Source organism: Oryzias latipes, chromosome 15 (genome assembly GCF_053564925.1).
Source record: "Oryzias latipes strain Hd-rR chromosome 15, Olatipes_Hd-rR_3.1".
Taxonomy (NCBI): domain Eukaryota; kingdom Metazoa; phylum Chordata; class Actinopteri; order Beloniformes; family Adrianichthyidae; genus Oryzias; species Oryzias latipes.
The window spans coordinates 2797387-2816082 of record NC_136251.1 but is presented as its reverse complement, the minus strand read 5'-3'; the positions used below and the strand labels follow the sequence as shown (position 1 = coordinate 2816082).

Below are 18696 nucleotides of genomic sequence, written 5' to 3'. Positions count from 1 at the left end.
TCACCCGAGATTCAAAATCTCTACCTTGATCGCTATGGAGCCGTTCAGGAAACCCATAGTGCACAAGGAACTGTTCCCAAAGACATTTTGCAACTGTGGTTGCCTTTTGATTTCGTGTAGGCAAGGCCACTGCATATTTTGTGAAGTGGTCTGTTATTACCAAAATATCCTTAGTATTTTTACTGTCAGGTTCCAATGATAAAAAATCCATACAAACCAATTCCATTGGTCGTGTTGTCCTGATATTGACAAGAGGTGCCGCCTTTTCAGGCGGGGACTTCCTTCTGACACATCGTCCACAGTTTTTTATCTTTGCTTCAACATCTGCAGCCATTTTTGGCCAATAAAATCTAGATCTTACTAGATCTTGGGTCCGTTCTAAACCCATGTGTCCCATGTCATCGTGGAGGCACCTGAGAACATCAGACCTCAAAGCCATTGGAAGTACAAGCTGATAAGTGGTCACCGTATCGCACTGCCTCCTTCTATACAGCAAACCATCTCTCAACTCAAGACGCTTCCACTCCTTCAGCAACAGTTTCATGCCAGGGGATCCATCTGTGATGTCACGAGGCACATTCACGCCTGCTTTTATCAACTGCATCACTTGACTGATGACTGGATCCCTCTCTTGATGGGTTCTAATATCACTGTCAGAAAAAATTGGAATTGCAATCTGAGCCAACAAATCATCATTACAAACATACTCATCTGGTACAGCATCTGCATGTACTGCAAGAGACTCAACCAATGTGATAGAAGGTAAGTAGCCCTTGGTTTCACTTAGGAGATGTCTTTAGCACACAGCAGCCACTCCATCAGGACTCAGTTCATGTTCTTCTTGCTCGCATGGTGATGGAGACAACAGATGCGAAGTGAACTGTTTTATGTGTTCTTCTTCCTCTTTTGAAGCAGGATCATCAGAAAGGCTATGATGAGGCCGACGAGAGAGCCCATCTGCATCTTGATTAGCCTTTCCAGCCCTGTATTTAAGGTGAAAGTCAAAAGTAGAAAGAGCTGCCAACCACCGATAACTGGCTGCGTCTAACTTGGCAGAAGTGAGAATATAAGTTAAAGGGTTGTTGTCAGTTACCACCTGGAATGTATTGCCATACAGATAGTCATGGAATTTTTCAACAATAGACCATTTCAGGGCCAAAAATTCCAGTTTGTGAGCTGGATATCTAGCCTTGCTTGGAGAAAGTCCTCTACTGGCATAAGCAATAACTTGCATTTTGCCATTCTGCTCCTGATACAAAGAAGCACCCAAGCCAGTGGTGCTAGCATCAGTGTGGAGAACATAGGGGAGTTTAGAGTTTGCAAACCCCAGTATCGGAGCAGAGGTCAATCTCTCTTTTATGCACTCAAAAGCTTCCTGACAAGAGCCTGTCCATCGGTCTGCAAAAGGCTCTTTCGGATTTCGATATACTCTCTGGCAGGTGGTTCCTTTTTGTCCCTTCCGTAATGAGGGTAACCTGCTGTTAGTTCATTCAAAGGTTTGACGATTTTGGAATAATCTTTTACAAAACGGCGATAGTAGCCTGCAAAGCCTAGAAAGGACTTCAACTGTTTTAGAGTTTGTGGTACCGGCCAAGTTTTTATAGCAGCAATCTTCTCAGGATCTGTCTCTACTCCATTTCTTGAGACAATATGTCCCAAGTATCTTACTGATGTTTGGAAGAACTTACATTTTTGTGGAGAAAGTTTCAGACCATTTTCTCTCAAGCGTTGGAGAACATGCTCGAGCCGCTTCTCATGCTCCTCCAGGGAATCAGAGAAGACAATCAAATCATCAAGGAAAACCAGAACTTCTTCCAAGTTGATGTCACCCATGCATCGCTCCATTAACCGCTGAAATGTACTTGGTGCATTTGTTATTCCCTGAGGCATTCGATTGAACTCCCAAAACCCTAAAGGGCAGACAAAAGCTGTTTTGGCCTTGTCACTCTCCTCCATTTCAATCTGGTAGTATCCGGACTTCAGGTCCATGACAGAAAACCATTTTGAACCGGACAGAGCTGAAAAACTTTCTTCAAGATTTGGCAATGCGTAGGCATCTTTAATTGTCTGCGCATTAAGTTTCCTATAATCAACACAAAGGCGAACATCGCCATTTTTTTTCTTCACAACAACAATAGGCGATGAATAAGGAGATTGCGACTCTCTAATCACACCAGCTTCCAATAGAGTTTCAAGATGTTTTCTTACTGCCTCATAATCACTGGGATGTATAGGCCTGGGTCTATGTTTAAACGGAGTCTCCTCTTTGAGCCTTATCTGATGTTTGACCTTCGTGGCATGGCCAAAATCAAGGTCATGGCTTGCAAAGACATCAGTGTATGCACTGAGTTTTTCTGTAACCCTTTCTTTCCATTCCTCAGACAAGGGTGAATCACTGAAATCAAATCTCAACTGGTTGTCTCCAAGCTGTGTAGAAGACAGAGATGAAATTCTGGAACAAACAGCAGAAGCAGATCCTCCAGTATCTGAGACTTGAGTGTCAAAAACTTGGTCAACAACATGTAGCTCAGCAAGAGCGCAATGTTTTGGAAATGTTACATCATGGTTAGTCTCATTTCTGATCCACACGGGGACTTTCTGTGGATTATGAGGTGGTACTGTGATTAGACAACAATCAACAAAAGTTCCCCCAGGTAAAATGGCTGTACTTGGTTGCTCGACAACAGCCACGTTGCCACTTACAGTAGCTTTGGCATTGAAAAATCCTTCCAGAAAAACTTTTGATTTAGCTGGAATGACCTGTGATGCGTTGCCTCTTAATGTTACAAGACCAATATTACCAGTATGATTTACCCTGTCTCGAAGTGCAAGAGTACTCAAAATCTGCCTATAGCCATAGACAGTAGAAATGTCATATATAGCTTTGCTATGACAGTGCTCTTGGTACAATACATCAAGTGTGTTTGTACCAATTAAAACTGGCAAGTCTGTGCTGGATCTCAAATCAGGAACAACTAGTGCCAAGGTAGAAACATCAGGCTGTGTGGCAATGAAGTCCTTTGGGAAACAAATGTTAACTTTAACAAAGCCCAAATATGGAACAGCTTGTCCATTAGCACCTTCAACATCAAGAGAGTCAATGGGTTCAATGGGCTGATCTGACAAGTTCTTATTATAGAATGAGGCTGATATAGTAGTCACTTGGGACCCAGTGTCCAACAATGAGTTGCAGTTCACACCTCCTACAGTGATATTGGTTGTGCATTTTCTACCAACTAAACCTCTGGGTATTTTAAACTGATGCTTTGGTTTGGATGCATGAGTCGTCATATTCAAGGCAGCTTTGTTTTTGGGACTCTCAATCACATCAGCTCCAGTTTGCCCCACAACTGGAACTGAGATTAGTTTAAATCGAATTTATTTTGTTCATCCCAGAGTTTTTGTTTTTCCTTCAATTGCTTTCTCTTAGCATCAACAACTTGCGGGTTGGGGTCGTTAGAGCATGATGGAGCTATGTGTCCATCTTCCCCGCATCTAAAACAGTATCCAGCACGTGGTTTTTTACTACTGTTGCCAAAGTTGGTACTGAACTGTGGAAGGTTATCTGCACTCTCTTTCATCACACTTTTCTTTGCAGTTACTGCTTTAGTGTGTTGTTTTTTGTTTAAAGGCTCATTCATACTGGCCTTTAAGGAGCTTAGCTGCGCTTGAAGCTCTGCAATTTGCTTTTGTAACTTTTTTGTTACAGCTGGAGTTGGATCATCAGATGAAGATGATGCGGTTGCCCCTGTACCTGAGTACACATTCTGTGGGTGAGACTGAACTTTTAGCTTTGAGAGCCCAAGGTGCTGCTTCATCCGGCTGGACTTTGCAGATTGTTTATCCTCCTCTGTGCGCAATAAAAGTAACAGCTCAGAAAACTGTGGTGGGTTAAGTTTCTTTTGTTCCAGTTGGAGGCTTGTAATTAAGCCATTATCCCAACATCCCCTGCAGAACTGTTTTAACAGTTGGCGATCAGAGTCACTAGAAGAAATGCCGCCACCTTTCACGATTTTACTCAGGGTTGCTTGAAGACGATGCAAATATATAGACGGCTTTTCACCAGCGTCTTGATTGGTGTTAAGAAACTTTGCAAAAAGCTCATCAACATCATCAACAGTGCCATAAGCTGAATCAAGAAGGCTCAAAAAATCTTGTGGCCTGGACAGAGGCCCAAGCTGTTTCACAATGCCACCAGCAGGGGGCAGGAGACTTTCTATAATTTTTCTGACAAGTTGCTTCTCAGAAATAGTTGGATCAGCAAGGTAGAATTCGACATGACCACGCCAAGTGTCATAATCAACTTCTAAATTAGGGCATGGAACCCTTCCAGAAAATGGCCTGAGTTTAGAAGACCCGTGAGGTGACTGTGGTATCTCGCTGCCTTTCACAACATGTTCAACCACAAGCCTCTGAACCTCAGGTGGGCTGATCTGTTCGGATGTCAAAGCATAGGTAGGTTTCTCAGTGGAAGGTGAAGCTTTAAAGTCAAGGTCTGCAATGACTGATTGTACATTGCGAAGGTTGGCTCCGATGGGATCAGCCGTCTGACTGGTCTGAGCAAGATTTGAGTCTACAATGGCGACATCATTGCCAGAATCAGGAGAAAGGGTTAGAGATTCTGTGGGTTGAACAAGAGATCCCAAGATTTTCCCATTCGCAGATTTCTGGATTTTAGCTAGCTCGTCCAGCAATATTTGCTCATATTCTGTGCCACTCGTCTTTGCAACTCCCTTAAGCTCTGCCAAATATGACTGAGTTAGATCAGAAGTTAGCTTGGTACTGTACAAGGTGGACAAAAGTTGAATACCATGAGAGACGTCTGGATCAGAAGTGGGTCGCTGGCATGGTAACCTCTCTTGAAGTGCTTCAACAGCATGACCTGATTGAAACTCAACTATAGCAGTATTCTTAAAATCGGGGTCAGAACTACTAAGCTTCACTACTCTTGAAATTGGACCATACATCTGCAAAAACTCAATTACCTCATTGTCTGTCACTGCACCTGTTAATCCACTAACAAGCAGTGCGTTTGGTACTTTCACATTTTCAGCTGCTACAACCTCCATTGTGCAAGCAGGAAAATCAGAAAAATTAAGGTTCTGTAATAAAACTGCCCAACTGTATTTTGATTTAACTCTTTAAAGATTTAAATACTTAAATCTCTCCTGGCTGGCTCGCCAAGTTTTATGTAGCACTTGTGTCAACTTAACCAGCAAAAGCTACACAAAGTTACTAGGTCCTATTTACGAAGAGAAGAAAAAAAACAACAATGTGTTTAAATAACAGAGGGCAGGTTTATTCCATTACCTTTCACAACACAAAATAGAAAAACAACATAAACAATAATTTGTTCCTAAAACTGAATTTCTTTTACAAAATAAATCAGCTTTATAAAAAAATAGTATAAAATAAATTGTCCTTTGTCTTGTTTGTGCACTCAATTTGTTCTCTACCCGGGTAGGATAAATGAATGTGTATAGGTATATTCCTTATCTCTTGTCCTGTCAGATTGGGTTCAATCCTGTTGATGGGAATCAGTAACAGCTGGCCACACTGTACTTCAATCTTCAACAGGATACTCTCGTTCTACGCCTGGCTCGCCATCGACTTCCAACGAAGAATTGTAGTCCGAGCTACAATTGAGGGTCATCAAAACAATTCTGCACATAGTACAGAATAAATCAGACACATTATAATCTATATTTCAAGTGAGATCTCATCTTTCAATAAACTCAGTATCTTTTCCCTGTAATTTGGAAATTGTTTTTATGGTTTTCTTTTTTTTAGTAGTTCACCAAAACCAATTTACAAACAAAAAATTCAGTAATCCTTTTAACAAGTATTACTATTAGTAAAAGGAATTTCCCTTTCCACAAATCTGAAAAAATAACTGTATGAATAAAGTTTTAACGAATAAAATTATTATAACCATGGTATAATACAATTCTTTTTAAACAATGAATACTTCAACCACCTTTTCAATTAACTTTTCAAAAATTACATATTCACGCATATTTATACCAGAAAGAAATCAAATAAAGTAAACATTAATAACACAGTTAATACACAAATTAACATTTTCTACATACTCCGAATTGTTTTGTTCCCCTTTTTAACAGAATTTAATTTAAAACATAACCGTCAACTCCATATACAACTCTTTCCTACTCACTGGAGTTTCCAAGAATTCTTAAACACGACACGTTCACAACGTAGCCGCTCTGAAAATGTTCTTTCGGCACACAACGTAACCGATCTCAAAAAACAAAAAGTAGCTTCTTTTAATTCTTCAACTTCTTCTTCCGTCTATAACACTGCCGATCTTTCTCTGCTGGTCACGCAGCTCCTTCTCTGCCTCGTGCTTGCAAGAAAAAAACACGCAGACACAAGATGGCACCCTCCACAGAGCCCTGCATGGTATGCCTGGAGGGCCAAACCATCTCTACCGCAAATGAAAAATTAACCCTTTAATTGCCAGTAGGAAAATTAACCCTTTAAAAACCTGTAGCAAAAATAAATGCTTTTTATAAGTGGGCTACATCAGCTTGTGAAGACTTTTTGTAGCCAGCCAAGACTCTCTCAGTTCTTGTTTGAAGCATCTTCATCCATTCTTCTTCATCCATGTTTTACCCACGGCCCTTTTCAGGTCTATCCATAGATTTTCTATCACATTGAGGTCAGCTGATTGGGAAGGCCGCAGCCAAACCTTCCTTTCTGCCCCTTAATGTGTGCCAGTGTGGCTTTGGAGGTGTTTAGGATCATTGTTCATTTGTAAAAGTCATCCTCTCTTCAACTTCAGCTTTCTTACAGATGCCATCAAGTCAGTGTCCAAAATTTGCTAAAATTTGGTTTGATCCATTCTTCCTTCTCCTCATGAAATGTTATGTGTCGCTGGCTGCAATACAACTCCAGAGCATGATTGACAGTTGGACAGAGACTCTTTTCATTAAAGTCTGTGCCCTTCCTTCTCCAAACGTACCTTCGCTCATTCCCGCCAAAAAATTTCATTGTAACCTCGTCGCTCCACAGAACCTGTCTCCAAATTGCATCCGGTTTTTTCCTTTGTTCATTTGCCAACTTCAAATGATGTATTTTGTGGTGAGGATGCAGAAAAGGGTTTTGTTTTCTGTTATTTTGAAAAGTGATTTTACATTCTGTATTACATAGACACCTTTTGAGGATTTTTCCTTTTTTTACCTTGGTATCTTTCTGCACTGTAATATAACTTTTTAACTGGGTTGCCAAAACTTTAGATCCCAACTGTAGAGTAAACTTTAACAAATCTAGGGCTATGCCCTTCAGGTGCCATAATTCAGTTACTATAACTCCACCTCCTTTTTTATAGTCTCCAGAAGGTTTTGTATATCTGGATATTTTCATAACCCCTACCTTTAAGATGTTTATAGCAATTTTTTGTCCATTATTTAATAAGATCAAACATGATCTATTCAGGTGGAATTCCTTGCTGTAATTATGTTAAGGGCTCACATCTCTTATTAACCCTTGTGCTATCTTAGATGACCCCACCCTTACATTGATGTGTTCTCCCTATCATGACAAAGGTGGATAAAGATAAAAAGATGTGTGACGGGAGACAGGAGCAGCTGCAGGGACGGCAGTTCACAGTTTCAGGCTGTTACAAACTCTGTGATAGAACAGATAATAGGAAACCAATATTGGACCAGATTTTTTTTCAAGCACTGAGCCGCTGTCACCACCGCCCCCCGTTAAATTACGCCCCGGGCAATTGCCCGTATTACCTGTGCCTAAAACCACCACTACTGCGCGCCCCACTATTTAAGAAGCACTGGCTCAGTGGATGAATTTGGAGTAAACACAGACCACTCAGCTCTCTGCAGTTACCAAGTAACGAAGGAGGTCTTGACTTACCAAATATCAAAGTGTTTCAGCAGTGCTGTCATTTCATTTGTATTCATGACTGCATCATAGAATACCAAATTCTATATTCGATTTTGAAAACTTGCTGACAAAGAATGACTTAAAGTATTTATTAAGTTATGAGGAACAAATCAGGAAGACCAAAGTAGCAGACGACAGGTGGGTGGTGATAACCCAGTAGCAGTTTTAGGCAAAGGCAGTCCGGCGGATGCACGGGGCGGTAATTCATGAGGGGCGCCAGGTCACCACCTGGAGAAGAAAAAAATCCGCGGCACTATGGTTTTCTTTTATCTGTTAAATATCACGATGTTTGGAACGTTTCGAAACATGCGAATTGGCGCCCCCTGCAGCTGCACACGCTCCTGCTGGCTGAGAAGGCGTGTGAAGAAAAACAGGAAGGAAAGACGGGGGGGGGGCAGATTCTACGATATACATTGTTTTTTAAAAGTTAGTCATAATGTGACATTCTATAAACCAAATTTTAATACAGGTATACAAGGTTCATGCATTCACTGCATTTTTGTGAAATGCCCAGAACTTAAAATGATGAGGTCACCAAAGTGAACATTAGTTTAGTCAACGCCTTCGGTGGAGAGGTTTTTGTCAAGTGCCAAAACGACCACAATGATGTCCACGACCAAAAGATTTTCTGGTTTTAGTTTTGGTCCATGACCAAAACTGAAATAGGTCTAAACTAAACTCCTAATTGTTGAATGAGCTGTAATGGTTATACAGCATGCTGCAGCTGCGATAAGAGGCTGATGGGACAGATAACTTCAGATTAGTCATTACTTTAAAAACATTTGTGGCCCTGAGGTGTGGGGTGCCGGGCCTCCTGCTTTTGCTGGAGCCTTCACTGTGATCAAGGTACACTCTAAGAAGCACACATTCATCAAACTCAACTGCTAATTCAATCTAGCACAAATATGGGCATAGTTTATGTTTTCACACTTCTCTCCATGAATGTTGGTTATGTAGATCCTGCCTGTGTAGGAGTTCATTTCAGTCGGTGGGATAAGTCTTCTATAATTAATATATGTATAAAACTTCTAAAATTATTTTGTTACCAGTGTTAAAATCGGTGATAAAAAAACAGCTTATGTCCAATCTGGTGCAATGCATAAAAACACTTTTGTGTAACATCGCTGAAATCTGCAATACTCTGTCTTTGACAAACAATGACAATTTAAATTTGGAAATATCTGTAAATTTTAGTGTAAACAATAGTGAACATGAACATGCCATTATTTAGTTTAAAATTGCTGTAAAAAGGATAAAAATTGAATAAGTCAAAAAGCTGCCAGTCACCTTGGTATTAACTTTTTTGCTGTGACCCGCCTGTGATTAGGGAGGCCAAGGAGTTTGTGATTTCCTTTCAGGGCTTCTGCTCCACATGTGCTTCTGTGGAAGAATGTTGAGACCCGCCTCACTTTTGCAAGAGCCTTGGCACCAGAAGTTACTTTCACAGCACGTTGGGGTGCAAGATTAAAAACATGGGCAAAACATCTGACATGTTGGCAGCCTGTTTGCTCCATTACGACACACATGTTGGATGCATTGTCAGTGACGACCACTGGCGTTTTAGCCTCAAGACGCCACTCACCTACGGCTGCTTTCAGTACATCTGAAATGTGTGCACCGCTGTGAAATTTGTGCATTGCTCAGGTTTGTAGGACATACAACTTCCTTTCCCAGTCCTCGTCAATAACATGCACCGTGAACGTCATGCAGGAAGCTGTGGCCCTGGAGGTCCAGCTGTCACACTTGAGCCCCACTCTTTCTGCTGTCTCCAGCACCATCTCGACCTTAGCTCTGGTCTGGGCGTACAGTTCAGGGATTATTTTTTCAGCAAAGTATTTCCAAGAGGGAATGTCAAAGCCAGGCTCTAATGCGTTCATCAAAAACAAAATCCCTCGTTCTCCACCTCGCTGTAGGGACGGAGCCCCTTGCACGTGTAAACAGCTTTCCCGTTGTTTGTTTTTGCCTCTGCTCTCGCAGAAGACGGTGGTAGCTCCGCCTGGAAAAAGGCATTCATGCCGGGCTGTGTCGGCTTCAAGCCAGCAACGGCCACGGCTTTCTCACACAACTCCGGGTGATGCTGCGACAAGTGGCTGTGCATGTTGGTTGTATCCAGTGTTCCAAACTTTTGAAAAACAATTGCACAGGGTTCTCCAGCCTAGTCTCATCTGCACTGCTGTAAAATCCAAAGTGAGTCCATACTTTGGACTTCAATACTGCCGGTGCGTCTTTCAACTTGATGCTCTCACGATATTCCTTGTTTTTTTCCACCGCCATTTTTATGTGAAAGTGTATTCTTCTTCGTCCGCCCGCGACAGCCAAGCGTCTTACCAAAGGATAATGAATATAACGTTTTACATGGTCTTCAAACTTAAATAAAAGATCAATACTTGATGAAAACGCATGAATCAATCATGGGACTAAATATCGCGATACATCACCATATCGATATTTTGACACCCCCCCTAGTCATAAGATTGTTTTAGCACATTTAAGGTAACCATTTATTGGAATTTTCACAGACTTTTGCGATATGTGTGTTGCACATATCGCTATGATGTGTGCAATGATAAATGTGCGATTAATTGTGCATGCCTACCATGCCATGAATGTTTGTCCTGTAGTCCAGTCCAGGGTTATCAAAACAAAGATGAAAACTAAAGAAATGATGTTCACTCCTCTCTGACGTCAGCTATATTGTCAGCTGATTGTCATCAGACCAGTCTCTCCATAACACCAAAAGTTTAACAGTGCTGGTAGTCTGAGGCATTAAGGTGCTAATCCCCCCACAATCTTTCCAGGATTAGATGTTCCTGCAGGTTTGACCTAAGGTCAGACGTACAATGCCAGAACAACAGCAAAAAACTGTGACAAACTCTTACAAAAATCAATATCAGAAAAAGTCTAAATTGTATTAATTCAATGTTTTGTTGTGCGTCATGTTAGCACTATAGCATATTAAACATAGTAAATTCTTGATAAAAGAAAAACTTCACGAATATGCTTCTGTTTTCATGACTATTAAATTCATAGCTACAGAGAACTGTGATGCTGCGATCACCCCCACCCCCACCCCCCGCGCGTTGACTCACATTCAACCATCCACTCTCAATGAGAAGTCCATGTAAATGCACGTCAATCCCAATTTCAGGATTCTGCTTTTAGAATGATTGCATTCACACGTCAATACGTAAATCTTTTTGTCTGGTCGTGGGCTCTACGTACAAATCGGGCGTTCATCGATCGCACGCTGGAATATTCAGCATTGTCGCTGAATTATGAAAATGCTGAACTTTGACCAATCAGGGACTCGGATTTGGTAGGGATTTTTGGAAAGTGTCCTCTTTATAAAAAGGAAGTACCAACTGTCATGATTACGGAGGAGAATTTAAAAATTGCCTTTTTCTGCCCAACTGAAATTCTATGACATAAAGTAATAATAATTATAATAATAATAATAATAAGAAGAATGATAATAAGAAGAATAAAAATGGATTAGATTTATCTGCGCTTTTCCAGATGCTCAAAGTTCTTACAATGTGTCCATTATTCATTCACTCCTCATTCATACTTGGTGATGACAGAGGCGTGGCTGGCAGTTCACGCCTACAGCCCCTCTGACCATCACCGGGACATTCATATGCATTCACACACCAGTGGAGCCACACTGGATGCAAGGAGGGTGAAGTGTCTTGCCCAAGGACACAACGAGAGTTGACTAGGGATCGAACCGCCGACCCTTTGATCATTGGACGACCTGCTCATCCGCCTGAGCTGTGACAGAGAAAGCTGGAGCGAGATTTGTGGGATTTGCAACGTTTTGGGCATTGAGCCTCTTCTCTACCAATTGTAGGTAGCAGATAAGTGCTGTCAAACAATGAAAAAACAAAATTTATTCTGAGCTCCTGTCATCCATCAGTTTACTCCTGTTGTCTTACAGCCCCTCACACTCCCAACCTAATGTTTGCGCTGCAACAAAAATTGCAAGGAAAAAGGAGACGTACATGGTAATTTACGAGTTGATGCATTAGAATAGTGCGGAGCAGGGAGCTTGTGGCCTGCCAGCTGTAGTTTCTACATCACAGCTCCAAGCTTTTTCAAACTGCATATTTTTCACACTTGCTCCTGAATCATCATGATTTGAAAAAATAAATACTCAGAAATGCAATTGTAAACACAAAAGCACCATAAAACACAATTTTCATTGGAGTAGGTTTAAAAAAAAAAGGTACTTCTGTCAAGTTTCTGTAAGCTGTTCCTTCCTATGCTCTTGACAACAGATCCTAGAGTTTCTATTAGGTTTAGGTCAGGCAAGTGTGCTGCCCAAGTAAGCACAGTACATGGTCACTGAAACAGCGGTGTAGACAGGTTCCAAGTTCTGCTGGAAAATAACATCAGCAGCTACACGCAGTTTGATGCCGCAGAGCCGCACGAAGGGGTCTTGAGTTTCCTGATCGATACAGTATTTGCTTTTTTTTTTTTGTAACTTGTCCTGTCCAACAGCTGGGCAGGCAGATGAGGACTGAGGGCCTCCTGTGTTGGACATATTTTACTTTAACAATAGGGGTTATTAATCTTCAGACAAACCAGAGGTATGTCTGAATAAACCCCTTTTGTAATTGAGGCCAAACTTTATTAATTTCAATCAAGTTTGAAAATCTTTGGTGTTGGACCGGACGGAAAAGGAAAGAAGGGAAGAAGAGAGAGGGATGTTAGAGAGGGGGGGGGGGGTAAAAGGGTGATAATATGGGGGGGGGGGGGGGGGGGTAGACCATGAAGCAGCGTAAAGCAACAAGTTTACTGGATGTTTATCATTAGACGGCTGGGTAAGCTCGGTTGGTAAGGTGGGAAGCTACCATGCAGGAAACCAGGGTTCGATTCCCGGAGGGGAATGAGCAATGGTACTGGGGGCAATTACCATATCAATGGCGAGCAGTTAACATCACCCAGTGAGGGTCCTTAGGCAAGACCCTTAACGCTACTGCCTCCCGAGCGCGGTTTCGGCTGCAGCTCACCGCTCCCCAAGGGGATGGGTCAAATGCGGAGAAAGAATTTCCCTTCGTGGGATAAAATACAGTGTATAAAAAAAAAAAAAAAAAAAAAAAAAAAAAAATTACGGTAAGGTTCTAATGTACTACAAATCTCAAAGGGCGAGGCCTGTCCACACACACACTAAAATGTTATCAACACACCTGCTAGCTGCAAAAATGTAGATAGTGTTCACACACGCATACATATGCCTTCAAACCAACTACTGTGAAATATTTCATTCATTCAATCATGCAAACTATTAGTGCAAAAGGTGAGCTAACACCTGTGCTCAATTGAGTGTTTATGTTCTTCTAAAATGGATGATGGAATGTGAAAAGAAGGAAGGAGAGTGCCCAGCCATCCCCACACCAAGACCCCCGCCGCAGCAGCAGCGGCAGCCAGAACCCCCCAACGCCACACGGCAGCAGGCAGAGAACAACCGCCCCCCGGGCGACCACATCCGCCACCCAGGCCCAGCTGGACCGCCGCGAGGCCCCCAGAGCCAGAGAGCAGGGAGGCATGTGGGGGAAAGAGAGCGCCGCCCTAGCCCAACCAGGAGAGCAGCCCCCCCGCCGCACCGGGAGGGCCCAACGCAGGGCCCCATCCGAGAAGGGCGCCCACAGCCCCAGACGAGCACCCCATCACTACCCAGGAGTTCTGGGCATCACCCCCGCCCCAACCCCAGGTATGAGCCAGGACCCCCCAAGGGAGACCCGCTCCGCACTCCAGGCAGCCACCCACCCGGCCCACGTTTGGTCCAGGAAGGAGCAAGGCAGGGGCCAGCCGCCCCGGCCCAGGAGGGGAGCCCCCCGAGGAAAAGGGGGGCCCACGAGGGGTGTTGTTAACATGGCCCGACCAGGCTCGGCCAGAGTTGGAAATTTTGCGGGGCCCAGCGCTCAGGGGCAAGGACCAGAACCCACCCCACAGGGATACCGACACCCCCGGCTCAGGTGTAATGTGAACCCTCTACCTGTGCGGCGAGAGCACCGCTGGCACCCAGGGGCCACGGCCACCGTTGCCAAGGGCCCAGTACCCCCCACCAGGGATGGGGTAGGGGACAGATGGTCCTAGGTCCCACCTTCCTTGCAAAATGTGTGCGTGTGTGTGTGTTTGTAAGGGTGTGTGTGTGTATGTGTGTGTGTGTTTATGTTTGAATGTATATTTTGAGGAGTAAAGGGTGTGTGTACTAAGGGGGGTGCAGTTATAATTGGCGGGTAGGGCATTGAGGGGACATCTCCTGATTATTCACAGTGATGTCCCCTCACCCTCCCCACCAAGGGGCCCTAAATGTCTAAGGTGCGGTTAAAATTGGCGGGTAGGGTGCTAAGAGGACATCTGCTGCTTACTGGCAGTGATGTCCAAGCACCCCCCCCTACCAAGGCCCCTTCATGTCTAAGGTGCAAATAAAACCGAGAGAGGGGGGGCCCACTCCATACGGCAACCATGGGAGGGGGACCACTGCCAAGTAGCTCCCCCCCCAGGTGCATCGCAGGCTAAACCCCCCACCCCATCACCCTACAATGAGATTATATGAGGAAGGGGGTAAGTTGGGGACAGCTGGTCAAACAGCCGTCCCCCAGCCCCCCCCAGCATAGGGGCCAGGTCCCCTCAGCCCAGGGGTCCCATCCCCGGAGGCGCCGACACCCGGCATCACCCACCCCACACAGAGAGAGAGGAGCCAGAAAGCGCCGCCCCCCCGGAGCAAGTCCAGGCCCCCACCCCCAAGCGCTGGCCCTGGAAGAGCTCTGGTCAGGCCTCAACGGGATCGAGGCAGCCAACCGGCCGAGGCAATTGCAGATTGCCTCAGCGGAGACCCCGACCCGTCAACCCCCCAAGGTCCCGTACCAATAGTGCCCCCCCCCCAAGAAAGCCCCCCCCACAGGACAGGGCCGACAAGCCCCCCCCCCCCCCCCCCCCCCCCCGCCCCACCTCAGACCCCAGACACACAGAGCGACCGGGGGCCCCAAGAGGGTCGTCCCAGAGCCAGGGAAGGGTTGATCCCAGCCCCAGGTGTAGATGGGCAGCCCATCCAGTGCCGCTGGGCCTCACCCCCTGCGAGCAGGGCCCCCCACCAACCCCCCCAGCACAGGCAAAGGGACCACCCCCCCAAACCGAGCCAGACCATGTAAAATTACTTTGATCAAAAAGGAAAATTTGAAGAATGGTCAGGTTCTGTTTCTCTTATCTCCAGGTAATCGGAATTAAGATTCCGATACCTGATTATCTCTGGTTCATCAGTGGTCTAAAAAGAGGAATGGGTCAGTTGTAGTTCATATCTCATATTTTCTTAGTGAGGGCTCTTGATTTATTGATTGCAGTTTCAGTCGATTCCTTGTAATGCTTTATAATGCCAACCCAGAAGTAGCTGACGCAGAAGCCAGATCTGAAACTCAGGACATTCTAACACTATCACCTAAAGTCCCTCCAACAGGATATTTTTGGGAATATAAACAAGGAAAAAAAAATCAAGTCCATCTGAAAATACTCCAAAACATCCATCAAGTTTCCTGTCAAAGAATAGATGGGATTGGGTGTTCTGTAACCAGGTTGTAGCTGAGGTCTCCTGTTTCCATTGTCAATATCCCTTAAGCTTTAGTCACAGGCACCTATACATAAATGACACGCATTTATGACGTACAGGTGAGGTACAGACCACCCGCGTGCCCCGCAGAGGTTTGCCCATTTTTCCCAGCAGCCCGTATCCACCCGTAAGGGCAGTTGTGACTTTAGCCTGTAACCCTTGTTCTATCCTAGACACTTTACTATTGGGGGTTGGGTCATCTAGACCCACTAGACAGTGCGCTGAACCTTTTTTCTTCAATGATTTGTGATCTTCACTGGTGTCCATGGATTACATGAAATCTTTCCACCTTTATCCACCTTTGTCATAAGTTTCAGATGCTTCTGCTCTTATCCAATAGGCTTTCTCAATTCTGAATTAAACTGGCAAGAGAACTGGTAAGAAAGTTTTAGGAGCTCTTCAGAGAAATAAATAAGGGACCAAACAAAGAGCTGAATGGTTTTGAGTCACATTGGACCATATGGACCTGGGAGTCCCTTGAAATACATGCTTAAGGTTGTCATGAGTCTACCACCCAGTAATAAAACAAAGAAGACAGATTTTTTGCATTGCAGTTGTAACCATAGCAATCAGCTACAGAGTGGTCACTTTTAGCTAAATGTCCAGAACTCGCTCATCCGGGTCTATAAACCATCCAACTAATTTTGATCCCTGCACCACCAGCTGATGATCACAGGCATGCAGCCTATTCCTTTCTGTGTTACACAATGACTAACTAACTTTGCAGCAAAGCTGACTCAATTCTTGGATAAAAAGACAACCACTGTTTAAAAAATCCCTTCCCACCTTTAGCTGTGTGTACAGTACCTAACTTAGAATGTCACAGACAGATTGTCCTTGGTATGATCCTCATTCGTCTCTCACTTTGGTTAAAAGCTTCTGTTAAATGACCAACTGTGAATGTTGTGTATGTCAGAGAGAATTGATGCCTTTACCAAATACTGCAGATCTATACGTCCTCTGAACCAAGCTCTGGACCTGCTCTCCTCTGGACTTGATTGTGTATGAAGCACAGAAAAGATGGGAGTAGGCTCAGACATTTCTGTAACTTTAGTCTAAGTGAAGAAAATCCTTCAGCAGTCTCACATCTCGTATCTTTAATGAGGAAAAACTTGCTTGCTCACATCTCCAAATGCCTCTAGAGCAGCAACTTAAACATCACTTAAGACCCTCCGCCCCACGCACACACACACATTTTACCTAAGAGTTTTCTAATCTCTTCAAAGATGATTAAAAGTTACTGCAAATCATGTTTCATTGTTCCCTCTTTGGTTCAACATATACCCAAACCTCACCACATAGTGTTTGGATCGGATGCTCCGGAGCCACATGTGGCTCTTTTACCCCTACATACCCCTCTCTGTCTTAATGAAAATAAAACGAAAATAATTTTAAAATTATAGTTTACTTCATTAGAATTCAATTAATTTAGACCAGTCAAGTTTATACATGTATGGGTGTAATGTAAGATAAACGATGTAAAGCTTTTTCCATCTCTGCTGACATCAAGAGGCCTCGTTCGTTCTACTTTTTCTCCAGAATGCACAGATTTCAAATACTAAGTAAAACTCAGTTAAAAGCTTTGATCTTTTCTGATTGAACAGTTTATTTCATGGTTTTAAAGCACATGTTTTCTTATACTGCACAACAACTGTTAGTAGCTGTCCAGAGGGGAGTTGCTGAAATACATACTAGTAAATATACTTGTTTTACACTTCGTCTTCTGGATCATAAACTAATGAAGTTGTGTTTACGTTCAGGTTAACAGCAGTAGTAAGTACGAAAAAAGATGATGGCTCACCAAAGTAGACCCATAGGGTATAAGAAGAGAAAATGCCATTTTTGTCTTTAGATGTCTACAACCTTTCATAGGAGTTCATTAGCTGGACTGGGACCATCCTGTTTGGCACAGGAAGTCTTTTATTTTGAATTATGAATCATCTATTCTAAAAGTAACGATGTAATGAGTGCAAAGCAGTAAAATGAGACTTCACAGCTCCTGCTTGTTTTCGATCAGTGAGAAACCGGCCAAAATGGCTGCTAAACTGTTGAAGGTTGCAGACCCCTGTTTTAGACAGACAATACCAGCATCTGTGGCCACATCTTCCTCACCCCATCACAACAACAAAAACCTGGAACAACGTGTTCAAGCATCCCGTCCTCAGCTTCCTATTGATGAAACTCAGCAGCTCCATGAACAAACAGGGTATTTTCCAAGTCCAGACTCAGTGAGGAGAAACTTACAGACGATAATTACCTGAGCTTATCCCTTGGGTCAGACTAAAATAGCTTGTGTAGATGCAGCTCTGTGGCTGATTCATAAGCAGCTACATCAGAATGCCTTTGAGCGTATTTAGCAATGTTTTAGGAAGAAAGCAATAAAGCCCCTTTCAAATTTACCTGAGCGTGCCCCAACCCTTTGAATGAGAAGACACTTTCAAGGTGGCGACACAGACAAAACTGAAAAAGTCCCCAGCTTGTTAATGTGAGCTCTTAGTTCATCTGCCCTTTACAGCTGTTTTCTATGGACAGCTCAGTCAAAGCAGCATCATGGTGTTAGTGCGTGACTCAGGTCCCCTTTCTGAGAGGTGGGACGTTGGATCTTCACAGGAGGCTGGATTGAGAGCAGTTATTGGCATTTGTTATAGAGTGGAAACGGCATATGTCAGGCATCAGTAAGGCTACTGCTTTTCTCAGCATCCATTCATCCATCCCTTCAGAAACTGGCTCCAGAACATGCTAGAATGGAGCTACTCACCCACGTCTGCCATGGCTGCTGGTCAGCAGACTCTGGTAGCTGTCTGGCTCTGTGTGCCGGCGCTGTGTGTCCGTGCGCGTCAGCTGGCCCTTGCTGTCCTTTCCCTAATCCTATTTTACAACTCCCCCCGTTTCTCTTGCTACTTATCCCTGTGTCACTCCTCCTTCCTGCTCTCACTGCGCCTGCTCCCCCCTCCTCTGCTCATTTGCAGAGAGGAGCCTTCTAACGCTGTTAACCAATCAGCATAACACAGGAAATCTAATTCAAAATAATGATCTTTGATCAATGTGAAAAATCTGGGTTTTATTTTATTACACCTCATTTATATCCTATGATTATTTCCTGTCTCTGCATTTGATCTGTTGATCAACACCAGTGAGAACCCTAGGAGGATCGGAGGGTCAGG

The 18696-nt window shown here is 43.8% G+C and overlaps 1 protein-coding gene across 4 annotated transcripts in view; it reads right to left on the bottom strand.

Moving 5' to 3' along the window:
- LOC101165120 (rap1 GTPase-GDP dissociation stimulator 1) overlaps positions 1–18469 on the bottom strand; it is a 62876-nt gene extending 44407 nt beyond the window's left edge. For 2 of the 4 annotated variants that reach the window (XM_020699741.3, XM_011492565.4), the window contains exon 1: positions 18291–18468. In XM_020699741.3, the coding sequence (XP_020555400.1) occupies positions 18291–18303 (13 nt within the window). In that variant the 5' untranslated portion in view covers positions 18304–18468. Of the gene's footprint in view, positions 1–18290 lie in introns of all 4 variants that reach the window. The other 2 variants (XM_004084335.5, XM_020699740.3) reach the window with 2 other exon arrangements.
- Positions 18470–18696: the final 227 nt, after the last annotated feature.